The following is a 13401-nucleotide window of genomic DNA, read 5'->3' as shown; positions in this document are numbered from 1 at the left end:
TTGAACCACCCACCTTGAGGTTCACAGTTCAATATTGATTCTAGAGTTCTACACCTGAAGTATATTTAGATATCTATAATAATTGATTTTTTTGGAAATGATCATCAAACTAATATTTCTTTATAATCATTTTTATCTCAAAATTATATAATTTTTGAATGGTAGAAATAAAATTGTATCACTTAAATTTGCAATAGTATATCTACTTGATGGAATGCTAAACAGCTATTGAAATCATATTTAAAGATAATGTTAAACATTAAGATTTCAAATAAATGATGTTTAAAAATAATGTTAAACAATAAGATTGCAAATAAATGATGTATAAATATTCCCCAAGGTTATCTCTCTCGCTCGATTTATCTCTCTATCTCTCTGTCTCTCTATCTAAGGAGCTCTGATAGCGTAGTGGTTACCAATCAGGCTGCTAATCTCACGGTCAGCAGTTCTAAACTACCAGTTGTTTTGCAGGCGAAAGATGAGGCTTTCTGCTCCGGTAAAGATTTACAGTCTTGGAAACCCCATGCAGGGTCGCTATGAGTCGGAACGGACTCCAGTTCAACTGACTCCAAGAACAATATATATATACTCACATATATATGTGTGTATGTGCATATATGTATATGTGGAGTCCTGGTGTGGTGCTGTGGGCTAATGCATCAGACTGCAAAGTCGTTTGAACTGCAAGGACGGTGGTTCAAGCTCACCAGCCACTCCCTGGAAACCCTATACAGGGTCACTATGGGTCGGAATCGATTCAACGGCACTTAACAATAACAATGTGTGTATGTATGTATTTTTATACTTTGAATCTAATCTGTAGAAGAAAATATTGTTTTTAAATATTAAGATTGCTAATAAATGATGTGAAAATTTTATCCTAAATTTTCCTCAAATATTACATATAAATGTATATGGCTGTGTGTGGATGTATATGTTTACATGAATGAGTGTATTTTTACACTGATTCCAATCTGTAGAAGAAAATGCTATGTTTTCACTGTGAAAAGTAATTACAAACACACACCATACAAACACACACACAATATATATATATATATATTTGGAATCCTGTTGTAGTGCTGTGGGTTAATTTGCTGGACTGCAATGTCAGTTTGGACCACAAGGTCGGCGATACAACATCACCAGTTGAAGCTTAAACAGTTGCTCCTCGGAAACCCTATACAAGGTTGCTATGGGTCGGAACTGACTCTACAGCATTTAATAGCAACATATGTACGTATATATTATAGGAATTTTTTTATATTTCATTATTCAGTTAAAAATTTTCTACATGTTCCATACTACATATATGAATATAGCAATCATAAAAGATTAATAAAATAATTCATTTTTATATTAGCCATTATTATTGAGTCAAGAAGATCCAAATTATTTGCTAAAGTTGTGTGCATGTGTATATGTGTTGTTATTATGTGCCATGGAGTTGATTCCGACTCATAGCGACCCTGTACAGGGTTTCCAAGGCTGTGAATCTTTACTGGAACAGAAAGCCTCATCTTTCTCCCGTGTAACAGCTGGTAGTTTCAAACTGCTGACCATGAGATTAGCAGCCTAATTCATAACCACTATGCTACCAGAGCTCCGTTAGGTTTAACTGCATTTACCTAAGCACTGACTCATTAACCAAAGAGATTGATTTTAGCTATATTGTCAAATTTGCATAAATAACTGGGCAGGTCTATTCACTTCTCAGTGAGGCAAACCACAAAAGATCAACACGTTTTCTACTTCATTGAAAGCTTTTTATAATATCCACATAAGCCCAAACCCACAGCCATTAAGGCCACTCTTACTCATAGAATACTATGTAGAGTTTCTGAGATTGAAAATCTTTATGGGAAAAGTCAACCTCATTTTTCTCCTGAGGAGCCGCTGGTGGATTTAACTGCTGACCTTGTGGTTTGCAGTCCAGTGATTATCCTATATCTGCTCTATGAAGTTGCTCTTCTGATCATTTAAGAAAGAATAAATTAGACTGTACATCAGTCTGGTTTGATTAGGGCACCAAAGATATTTCTTTCCAAAGTTTATTTAAAAAACTGTTACATGTATTAATGTCTCAATTCTCACATCCCAGCATGAACCCCCAAACCTATCTTTTTTAAATGATACCATTTTCCTTCCTAATTTTAAAAGAGATTGTCTACTTGTAATTGGCTATACAAAGTTGGAATGGATATTTTCCCTTTCATTCCCTATACATTATAAATATCTAGACAAAGTCATTTGAATTGGAAGGTCAGTGCTTCAAGCTCGCCAGTCAGTCACTCCTTGGAAACCGTACACAGGGTCGCTGTGGGTCTCAACTGACTCCATAGCACTTAACAACAACAATACAATGGATATAATCTTGATTTCCAGCGTTTATATACAGCTTTGTGAGTATAAAATTTTGGGATCTGAAAATTCAACAAAATGCAGTTACAACATGTAGAATACATGTTTTATATTCCGGGTCAGAATACTGCATCAATATTTATGACAGTAAATTTTATACTTAGGTGGTGGTGGTGGTTATGTGTCATGGAGTTGGTTCTGACTCATAGTGACCCTGTGCAGAGTTTCTGAGGCTGTAAATCTGTATGGGAGCAGAAAGCCTCATCTTTTCCCCATGGAACAGCTGGTAATTTCAAAGTGCTGACCTAGCTAGCAAAAGTTAATCAGATAAAGCAATTCACTACTAAAACTTCTTCTAGTTCTCATACAAAATGAAATATTTTCCTTAATCCCATCTTCCTAATATATTTCTTGTAATAGCTTGGTATCAAATTATTTACTATTTTATGTAATACAAAAATACACGTTTAGTTATAACAAAACATGAAAATAATTATACATTAATGTATAATCTTTTTTTTTTTTTTACCTTAATGATATACTATGAAAATCAGACTATACTATAGAAGTTACATATGTTCTAAATTATTTATATAAGTTATGGTTAAAAATACAGTTAAGAACACAGACCTTTTACAAGTCTTAAATGATAAATTGTTGAAACAAGATTTTGAGATTTCAAAGCACTTAGTAGCCCAAAACATATTTATGTATGGTAGCGGTGGTGGTGGTGGTGTGCTGTGGAGATGGTTCCAACTCATTGTGATCCTGTATAAGGTTTCTGAGGCTATAAATCTTTACGGGAGCAGAAAACCTCATCTTTTTCTTGTTGAACTGGTAGTTTCGAACTGCTGACCTTGAGGTTAGCAGTCTGACTCATAAGCTCTATGCTACCAGAGCTCCTTACTTAGTATACAGATTGGCAAGTTTGATAATAAGTACAATGTTCTAAGAATATAAAATCAGCTAATTTGGATTTGGAATTTTTTCCAGATTTATGTTTATCTTATTGTTGTTGTTGTTGTTAAGTGCAGTTGAGTTGATTCTGACTCACAGCAACCCTGTTTAGGGTTTGCAAGCTATGGTTGCTGCATTTGAATGTCAACCTTGTGGTTCAAACTGAATTTGTGGTCCAGTGCTTTATTCTACAGTGCCACACTTTAGTCATCTGGGAATTGAGTTTTGTATAGTTTGTGCAGTTTTCTAATGAGGAATCAATTTAGACACAATACAATATTATTCCAAAGCAGTTTACACACACACATATGTTGCTGTGAGACCAGGAAGCTTATTTACATGTTTATAAAGAAAACTATTTTCTCATGGATGCTTATAACTGGAAATTAAATTCAAATGGACTTGTCATCCTTGTGATAGTTAAACCGCTTATTATGAATTTGTGTACTTTTAATATATTTAAATAAGCCTGTGGAAATTGTTAAAATTATTTTGAAATTTAGAGGAAAATATCATCTTTTTCCTATTTTGGAAAAATAAAACAACTCATCACACAGACTCTAATATGTATTTTAGAACACATGAAAAAATAAGTTGTTATGAAGTGCTGTTGAGTCTGTCTAACTCATAGTGATCCTGTATGGAAGCAGTTGGTAAGTTTGAACCATTGACCTAGTGGCTAGTAGTCCAGTGCTTATCCTCCAATACCACACAGAATCTACTTAAAATTTTTAACTTAATTTTTTTTTTTCTTGTGGGAGTGTTATTTAATTTATTCAACCATTAGATTTTTTCATGGCCGTTTAAGATGCTCTAAGTACTGGAAACTTTGATGCAACTTTGGAAATAATACTTGTACAAAATAGTGTTCATTTATTGAAAGAACAGCTCTTTAGATTATCCTCAGGTTCTTGAAAGTAGGGGCTGGAGGTTTGTCATTTATTAAATTCTATAACCTGTGGACATCAAGTCATTGCATGCATGTGGGATTCATTAAATTCAATTAAGTGCTGAGACTGTTTCATGAGAAGGTACAGCTTGATTTCGTAGTTGTGTGTGTCAGTGCTCTTCTTAAAACATCTGTCTCAGACTAGGTCCAAAGTTAACTAAATTGGATTATGACTTGACTTTACTTATACTGAGTGTAGGTTCAGACACCATGGGAATCAGATCTTTGGGAATACGATGGCAACATGCCCAAGCCATGGAAAGAAGTTCACACTTACCTGGACTAGGAACATAGCTATGTGGTGAAATTCTCCACGGCCCCCTTGTTTAACAGGAACTGTCATAAAGAATTTGCTGCCATCTCTAGAAAACACGGGTTCCTCATTCTAAAATACAGAAGAACATACAATAATCTCAAAATGACACTTGAAAGGTCTGGTGCCAGCTATTACTATTCATATATAAAGAAAACATGAACAATCAGCTCTGATTTAACAAACACAATTTTTAATTCAATTTTGTAACATTCAATACTTTATACATTTTCTCAAATCTATCACTCAGTAACTCTAATTGCTCGAATGTACATTTCTGATAGTGTATCAATATATGCACTAAAACTACAAAATGCAAAATGTCACAAAAATAATGAACTCCTAGAGATTTTCAATTCCATTTTCACTGTTCACCTCACAGACACACAAACAGAAATACTCATCATAACTATGAATTTTAATTTGATGTCTGCTAATTATATTCTAATAAAATATTAAATCAAAAATTATTTTTGAAAATTAAATGATGAACACTATGCATATAGATTGCTTTTACTTGCTTTGGGGAAGACATTAAGAAAATTAATTTACCTGATAAAAAATTCAATCCATTCCTACTGGATTAGTATGAGTGATAATAAAGATAGTATAAAAGTACAAAAAGTAGGCTTTCATATAATTATGTCTTAGGTCATTAAGTTACCTACAAAACCTATTTAGATGAACTGGTCTTTCACTAGCTTTCTGATACTATTTCCTTCACATTGTTGTACTTAGATACTCTCTTCCACATGCCCTAAAACCTTTGCACTTTTCATTCCTTCTGTCCAAATCTTTCTCTTACCTTCTTCATGACTCAGAGAGGTGTTTCATGATGGCTTTATGCACAGGGGCATCAGAGAAATCAAATCACTCAACCCTACCTGGCAATCCTTATCCCCTTTTGCCTTTTATTTTCCATTGCAACTGAGTTGACTCTGACTGACACAGTCCTGTATGACAGAGTAGAATGGTCTCAAAGGCTTTCTTAGTTTGTAGATTTTTATGGTGGCATGTTACCACAGCTTTCTCCTACAAAGCAGCTTATATACACCAATCACCAGCCTCTCAGTCAGGAGTCTAGCACTTAACTACTGTGCCACCAGGTCTCCTCCTCTTTTGTCTTTTGTTATTGTTGTTAAGTGCCATCAAGTCAGTTCTCAGTCCCAGCGACCCTGTATAGGGCTTCCGAGAAGCGGCATGTGGGTTTGAACCACTGACGTTATGGTTCAAACTGACCTTGCAGTCCAGCGCATTATCCTGAGTGCATAACACCTAACAGAATCTGATTTATTACACTGTATGCATGTTTGTATGCAGGCACATATGCATTCATGTAGTCTTGTTCTGGAATGTATAGTACTTCTAGAAATAATGCATGTGTTATAAATTTTGGCAAACCACGCAACACCCTCATTGGTATTATATGCGTAAACACATTATTTGAGACGGTGCATTAAATGTAAAATAACACGACAAGTTGCAGCTGTCAAGAACCATGAACTTTCCATTGCTGTATTTCTAGCACACGGGTCAGTGACTGTCACAAAACTTGTGGTCAATAATTGCTTAGTAAATGGATAACTCAAATCCTGGTTTGGCACTGTAGGATAAATGCTCAATCACAAAGTCAGTTTGAACTGCAAGGTTGGTGGTTCAGACCCACAAGATGCTCCTCAGAAACCCTATGCAGGGTCACTGTGAGTCAGAACTGACTCAATGGCACTTACCAAAAACAAAATGGCTATTTTAATATCCTGGGCAGTCTAATTTTAATGTCATAAATAAAAGCATTTCTTGGTATTGATATGATAAGAATAGTATCTTCCTTCCTCCCATGCTCACCCTTATGAAAACATAAAGTGATGCATTGTTAAATTGGAATCCTGGTATGGCACTGTGGGTTAATGTGTTGAACTGCAAAGTCGGTTTGATTTGCAAGGTCGGTAGTTCAAGCTTACCAGAAGCTCCTTGGAAATCCTATACAGAGTCGCTATGGGTTGGACCTGACTCAATGGCACTTAACAACAAACAACAACAACAATGTTATTAAGAGCCATTGAGTCACTTCAAACTAATGATGACCCTTTAAAGGGTTTCCAAAGAGCAGCTGGAGGGTTTGAACTGCCAAGCTTGTTGTTAGCAGTCCTGCGCTACACTTAACTCAAGGACTGGCAAATCACATTGGTAAACTTATAATCAATACTGACGAGATATTTAAATGTGTAGGCAGATTAAGTCTTTCAACTATGATAAAGTTGATAATTCTGTCTCTTTTCCATTGTACATGGTGTTGTTTGATGTGGAACAACTCTTCTGTCTCCCTTTTTGTGCTAACTCCTACTTCAACTTTTTGGATTGAAATCCTTTGCAAATGTACCTTGTTAGAGAACCTTAATGCAGAGATTCTAAAAGTACTCTGTATTCACTTTGAGCGTTACTTTCCTTGCATTCTACAATATTTCTCTAAACAAGTTGATCTCCTTCACTAGGCAATTAGTATATAAATAAGTTTATAGTTTTATCTTTTGAGTTACATCGTCTGTGGTGTTACTGCTAGGTGCTATCCAGTTAGTTCTGACTCATAGTGATACCGTGCACAAAAGAACAAAACACTGCCTAGTTCTGCACAATTCTCCCAATTGTTACATTTGAGCAAATTGTTGCTGCCACTGTGCCAAACCATCTGGCTTGAATTTCTGTCAGCTGCCTGTGAATGTGCTGCTGCAACCATTTTTGCATTATAGTCAGCAAAGTTTCACTTGCATGTGATATTAATGACACTAATGCATTCAGCACTGTTTGGATTTCTTCCATCAGTTCTTGATCTTATGGCATCTCTTGAAAATGACTGAACATCTATCTTCTTTTTCGTTGAGCAATTCTGTGTCTTCCCCCAATGTTCTTTTGATGCTTTCTGCCTCATTCAACATTTTGCCCATAGAATCCTTCAATATGTCATGTAAAGGCTTCCTTTTTAGCTCCAGTTATTTCAGTTTAAGAAATGCTGGGTGTGTTCTTCTGTTTTGATTTTTTAACTCCTGGTCTTTGCACCTTGAGTTAAAATTATTTCTGCCTTCTGGAGCTGCCCTTTGAAATGTTCTGTCCAGATCTTGTACGTTATCATTTCTTCCAGTCACTTTAGCATCTCTACACTCAAGAGAAAGTTTCAGAGTCTCTTCTTACATCAACAGTGGTCTTGTGTCTTTTGCTTGTATTTTAAATGACTTTTTGCATTTCATATATGATGTTCTTGATGTTATCCCACAACACTTCTGGTAGTCCATCACTAGTGTCTAATGCAGCAAATCTATTTTTGAGATGGTCTCTAAACTAAGGTTGGAAACACTCAAGGTTCTATTTTTGCTCTTGCGGAGTTGTTATAATTATCTTGTGTTTCAGCCTGAATTTGTATTTGAATAACTGAGAGTATGTTCCACACATGCACCTGGTCTTGTTTCAGCTGATGGTATTAGCATCTCCATCCTCTCTTTCCACAGACGTAGTCAATCTGATTCCTGTTTATTGCATTTGGTGAGGTACAGGTGAATAGTATCCTCTAATATTGTTGATTGAGTTCTGGTGTGTGGCTGTGGGTTAATACACCAGACTGCAAAGCCAGTTTGAACTGTAAGGTCAGCAGTTCAAGCTCACTAGCTACTCCTAGGTAGCCTTATACAGGGTCGCTATGGGTCAGAACAGACCTGACAGCACTTAACAACAGCAATGTTGATGAAAAGGCATTTAATTTATTGGTCTTCAACATTCTCGCAAGCCATCTCCTACACTGTTTTTATCACCAAGGTCTCTTTGTTTCCAATGTTCACATTCCAAACACCAGTAATTATCAATTTATCTTGATTGCATGTTTGATCAGCTTCAACTGGAAGAAAATAGCAGAATTTTTCAGTTTCATTTCACTAGCTTGAGTGATTGGTGTATAAATTTGAATAAGAGTGGCATTAACTGGTCTTTCTTACAGATATGCAGATACTATTCTATCACAGACAGCATTGTACTTCAAGATAGATCTTGAAATGTTTCTTTTTGATGATGAATGTGATGCCATTCCTCTAAAATCTGTCTTTCTTGTCATAGCAAACCATTTGATTTTATCTGTTCAAATGGGCCAATATCAGTTGATTTCACCTCACTAATGCCTAGGATAGACGTCCTGGTGTGGTGTTGTGGGTGAATGCGCTGGACTACAAAGTCAGTGTGAACAAGAAGGTTGGCAGCCCAAACTCACCAGCTGCTTCTCGGAAACCCTATACAGGTTCGCTCTGGGTAGGAACCAACTCGATGGCATTTAACAATAACAACACTGCCTAGGATATCCATCTTTATGTTTTTCATTTAATTTTCCACAACTTCCAATACTCCTAGATCCATACTTTGTACACTGAATGTTCTGATTATTAATGGACATGTGCAGATGCTGCTTCTCCTTTTGAGTTGTGTTCCTTCAGCAAATAAAGGTTGGGAAATTTTAACTCTGTCCACGTCATTAAGTTCAGTGCTAATTTGAGGAGGCAGTTCCTCCCCAGTCCTATTTTAAGTGCCTTCCAACCTGAGGGGGTCATCTTCCAACACTATATCTGACAACATTCTCCTGCTATTCATATGGTTTTCAATGACTAACTATTAAAAGACCATTTGGAAGCAATCTCTCTCTCCTTCATTCTAATCTGTTTTAGTCTGCAAGTTCAGATGAAACCGGTCCACCAAGGTGATCCTGTTGGTATTTGAAATACCAGTGGCATAGCTTCCAACATCACAGTAATACACAGGCCTCCAAAGTAAAACTAATTGAAAGACTATTGGTTGTGCATTGCCTAGACAAAGTAGTGGTTACCATTTTCTTGCTGAATGATACAGGCAATGATATTTTTTATATAATTCTATCTGTAAAATTCATGTCAATGTATGTTGACAGAAATATATATATATATATATATATATATATATACAAAATATGTGTATATATTTACTTGTGTTATTAAGTGCTTCAGTCAGTTCCAATCCATAGAGCCTGTATAGGGTTTCCAAGTAGTGACTGGTAAGCTTGAACCATAGGCCTTACAGTTCAAACATACTTTTCAATCCAGCACATTAGTCCACAGCACCACACCGGGACACCATGTGCATATATAGAAATAGGCATATATAGGCGTGTATCTGTCAATATAGGCAGATATACAGAGAATTGGAGTCCTGGTGTAGCACTGTGGGTTAATGCACTGGACTGCAAAGTCATTTGAACAGCAAGGTCAGTGGTTCAAGCTCATCAGCCACTCCTCAGAAACCCTATATAGGGTCACTATGGGTCGGAACCTACTTGACAGTACTTAACAACAACAATAATAACATATAGAAAAATAGATCTATATTTCAAAAACAAGAGTTGAGCCTATTTACAATCCTTTTTGTTTTTCCAAAGAATGAATTCATTCAATAGCTATGTATGAAGATCTTCTAATATGCCAGGATCTATATTAAACATCTGGATTACAAAGAAGAGCAAAGTTGGCCAATTTCTCATCATTATGGAGCTTAGTAAAATAATCTCGGAAACAATGATGTCAGGGTTATAAAAAGATTACATTTGACTTTAAGGCAACTTTTTTAGGGGTATAATTTGGTTAGGGTTATTTTAAATGAGTGACTTAAGCTGAGATATGAAAACGAAATAGTCTTCATATAAGACAGTTTATAGAATTCCATACAGATAGTAGGGCACATGCAAAGGCTCCACATAGTAGGTGACTCCTCTGGTTGGAAAGGATGAAATGGATGGAGGAGTGATATAACACAGAGCTGGGAAAGTTTTCAGTTAAATCTCTGTAGAATATTTTAAGGGTGTTGGTCTTTATCTGAAGTACATATAGACGACACACAAATATTTTGAGGTGAAGAGTAGGAGGATAAGGGTGATGTTAGTAGTCAGAATCAGATATATATATCAAAAATATCCCTCAGCCTCCGATTTGAAGAACAAATTTGCCACTGTCCAAGAGCTTGCAAGTGAAGAAAGAACGACAGCAGCTGTAGTTTGAAACTAGATGATGCTATTGGGATGGATAACAGTAAACTGACTTGAGAGATATTTGGAAGTGAAACAAATGAACTTGTTGATGTATTAAATTTTCATATAAATATGAGGACAGTTTGAAGAATGATTGCTATCATTCTGGATTAAAGAGATGGACAGTTATGATTTTGTCCTATATTAGAAGAAATAAGACTAACTAGAAGAGAGATCGACCACTCATCTGTCAGTTTTTGGAAATGTGATGGCTTATATGTTGCTTCAATTCTGGAAGCTATGCCACCATTATCTTAAATCCCAGTAGAGTTACGTATGGTAGACAGTTTTCAGTGGAGCTTTCAGAATAAGACAGATTAGGAAGAAGGAGCAACAGATCACTTCTGAATGGTTAGTTGCTGAATACTTATCCATAGTAGCAAAACATTTCAGATATGTGCCAGGTGAGCCCTAATGTTGGAAGGCACTCAAAATATGACAGGGTAAGAACTTCTTCCTCAAAGTATACTTAACCATACTTTGACTGGAGCAAAGCTTTTGGAACCTTCATTTCTGATGGGACACAATTAAAATGAGGAGAAACAGCTGCAAACATCAATTAACAATTGGAATGTAGAATGTTTGAAGAACAAAACTAGAAAAATTGGAAGTTACTAAATATAAAATGGAATACATTAATATTGACACCCTAGGCATTATTGAGTCGAAATAGATCTATATTGACAATTCATCATCAAAAAGAACATTTTACCCTATCATTGTTGGCTGTGATAAGATAATATTCATATGTCAGCAAGGAATATGAGTTAATACTATTATTATTCAAATTTATTCACCAACCACAAAAGCCAATAATGATGCAATTAAAGAATTCTATTAATTTCTTCATTCTGAAATTGACCAAATATGCAGTCAAGATGCACTGGTCATTACTGGTCATTGGAACATGAAAGTTTAAAACAAAGAGCAAAGATCAATAGTTGGAAAATATAGCATTGATGGCAGAAACAATGCTGGAGATCCTATGATAGAATTTTGCAAGACTTGCTCAATTCAAATACCTGTTTTCAACAACATAAACAATGAATATACACTTGGACCTCACCAGATGGAATACACACGAATCAAATTGACTATATCTGTTTAAAGTGATGATGGAAATGCTCAATATCATCAGCCAAAACAATGACCAGAGGCCAACCATGGAACACACCATCAACTGCTCATATATAAGTTCAGATTGAAGCTGAAGAAAATGAAAACAAGTTCACGAAAGTCAAAATATGACCTTGAGTAGATTCCACCTGACTTTACAAACTGTCTCAATAACAAATTTAATACACAAACACAGATAAGGATAACTGAAGACCAGCAGAGTTATGGGATGACATCAAGAACATCATCAATAAAGAAAGCAAGAGGTCATTAAAAAGGCAGGAAAGACACAAAAGACCAAAGTGGATGTCAGAAGATACAATGAAACTTGCTCTTAAGTATAGAGATGCTAAAGTGTCTGGAAGAAATGGTGAAGTAAAACAGTTACCAAAGGGCAACTCATGAAGGCAAAGTCAAATATTATAATGAAATGTGTGCAAAGAAAGACTTGTAGTTAGAAAACCAAAAGGGAACAACACACTTAGTATTTCTCAAGCTGAAACAACTAAAGAAAAACTTCAAACCTAGGGTTGCAATAATGCAAGATTTTATGAGCAAAATATTGAATGATGCAGGAAGCATCAAAAGAAGATGGAACCTACACATATGGATGCAGTAACTCAAAACAGGGAATGAATCTTTACAGCAAGGATCATTCCTTGCTACAAAGGGGCTACAAAGCAAGAAATGACTGGCTTACAAGCTTTCAAGCGGGAACCTAGATCCAGAGGGCATAAAGAAAGGTAGAATCTCCAGTGAGTAGTATCCAATCTGTCTAGGCATGGCTGATGAAATGAAATGTAGATAGGTCTCTTGTGATACAATAGTGAATAATTGTTATCAGGACTGATTGTGAGGGTTGGAAATGTAAAGATAGACATTTTGTAGCAAGGAGGGGAGTGATTAACTTTTCAGTCTAGGAGCGGAGGTCCCTGGGACCATCAAGGGAGAAGAGTGGAGAGCAGGACCCTACTCAGAGAAGCAGTGATGCCTGAGATCGAGGCAGAGATGATGACATGGAAAGATGGAGTGGCTGGGAACTTTAGACACAGAAAGGGATAGGGGCTGTGTGCTGATGACCGGGGAGCAGGCTTGTAGTGTATACCCTTTGGTTGGTTGATGAAGCATGGAGGGTATTGTAACCATGGCAATGAAACGATATATGATAGGATGAATGTAAGACTAATGATCTCCCATGTAAACTATCACATAATTCACAATAAAACATTAAAAACAAAACAAAAAACTGGACTAATAAAAAAAAAAGAGAGAGAGAGAAAATAAACCATAAAAAAAAAAAAAAAAAAGAAGAAGATGGAAGGAATACGCAGAGTTGTTGTGTCAAAAAGAAATGGCCAGTGTTCAGCCATTTCAAGAGGTACCCTATGATCAAGATCTGATAATCTTGAGAGAACAGGTCCAAACAACATTGAAGACACTGAGTAAAAAGAAAACTCCAAAAATTAATAGGATACAATCAAGGGAAAAGAGCTTGAATGCAATGTGGGACCCTAATCAAAGAGGCAGCAACACAAGAAATGGAGGCAGAGATGATGACATGGAGAAACAGAGCAACTGAGGACACTAAAGTCATGAAAAGAGAAGGGTTGTATGCTGGCA

At 36.0% G+C, this 13401-nt stretch overlaps 1 protein-coding gene across 2 annotated transcripts in view; it reads right to left on the bottom strand.

The window, feature by feature from the left end:
• Positions 1 to 13401, bottom strand: part of DPP10 (dipeptidyl-peptidase 10 (non-functional)) — a 1131029-nt gene that overhangs the window by 130197 nt on the left and 987431 nt on the right. For both annotated transcript variants that reach the window (XM_006868717.1, XM_006868718.1), the window contains exon 13: positions 4545 to 4652. In XM_006868717.1, coding sequence (XP_006868779.1) covers positions 4545 to 4652 — 108 coding nt within the window. The remainder of the gene's footprint in view (positions 1 to 4544; positions 4653 to 13401) is intronic.

This window comes from Chrysochloris asiatica, unplaced genomic scaffold (genome assembly GCF_000296735.1).
Source record: "Chrysochloris asiatica unplaced genomic scaffold, ChrAsi1.0 scaffold00123, whole genome shotgun sequence".
NCBI lineage: Eukaryota > Metazoa > Chordata > Mammalia > Afrosoricida > Chrysochloridae > Chrysochloris > Chrysochloris asiatica.
This window is presented reverse-complemented; position numbering and strand designations above follow the sequence as displayed.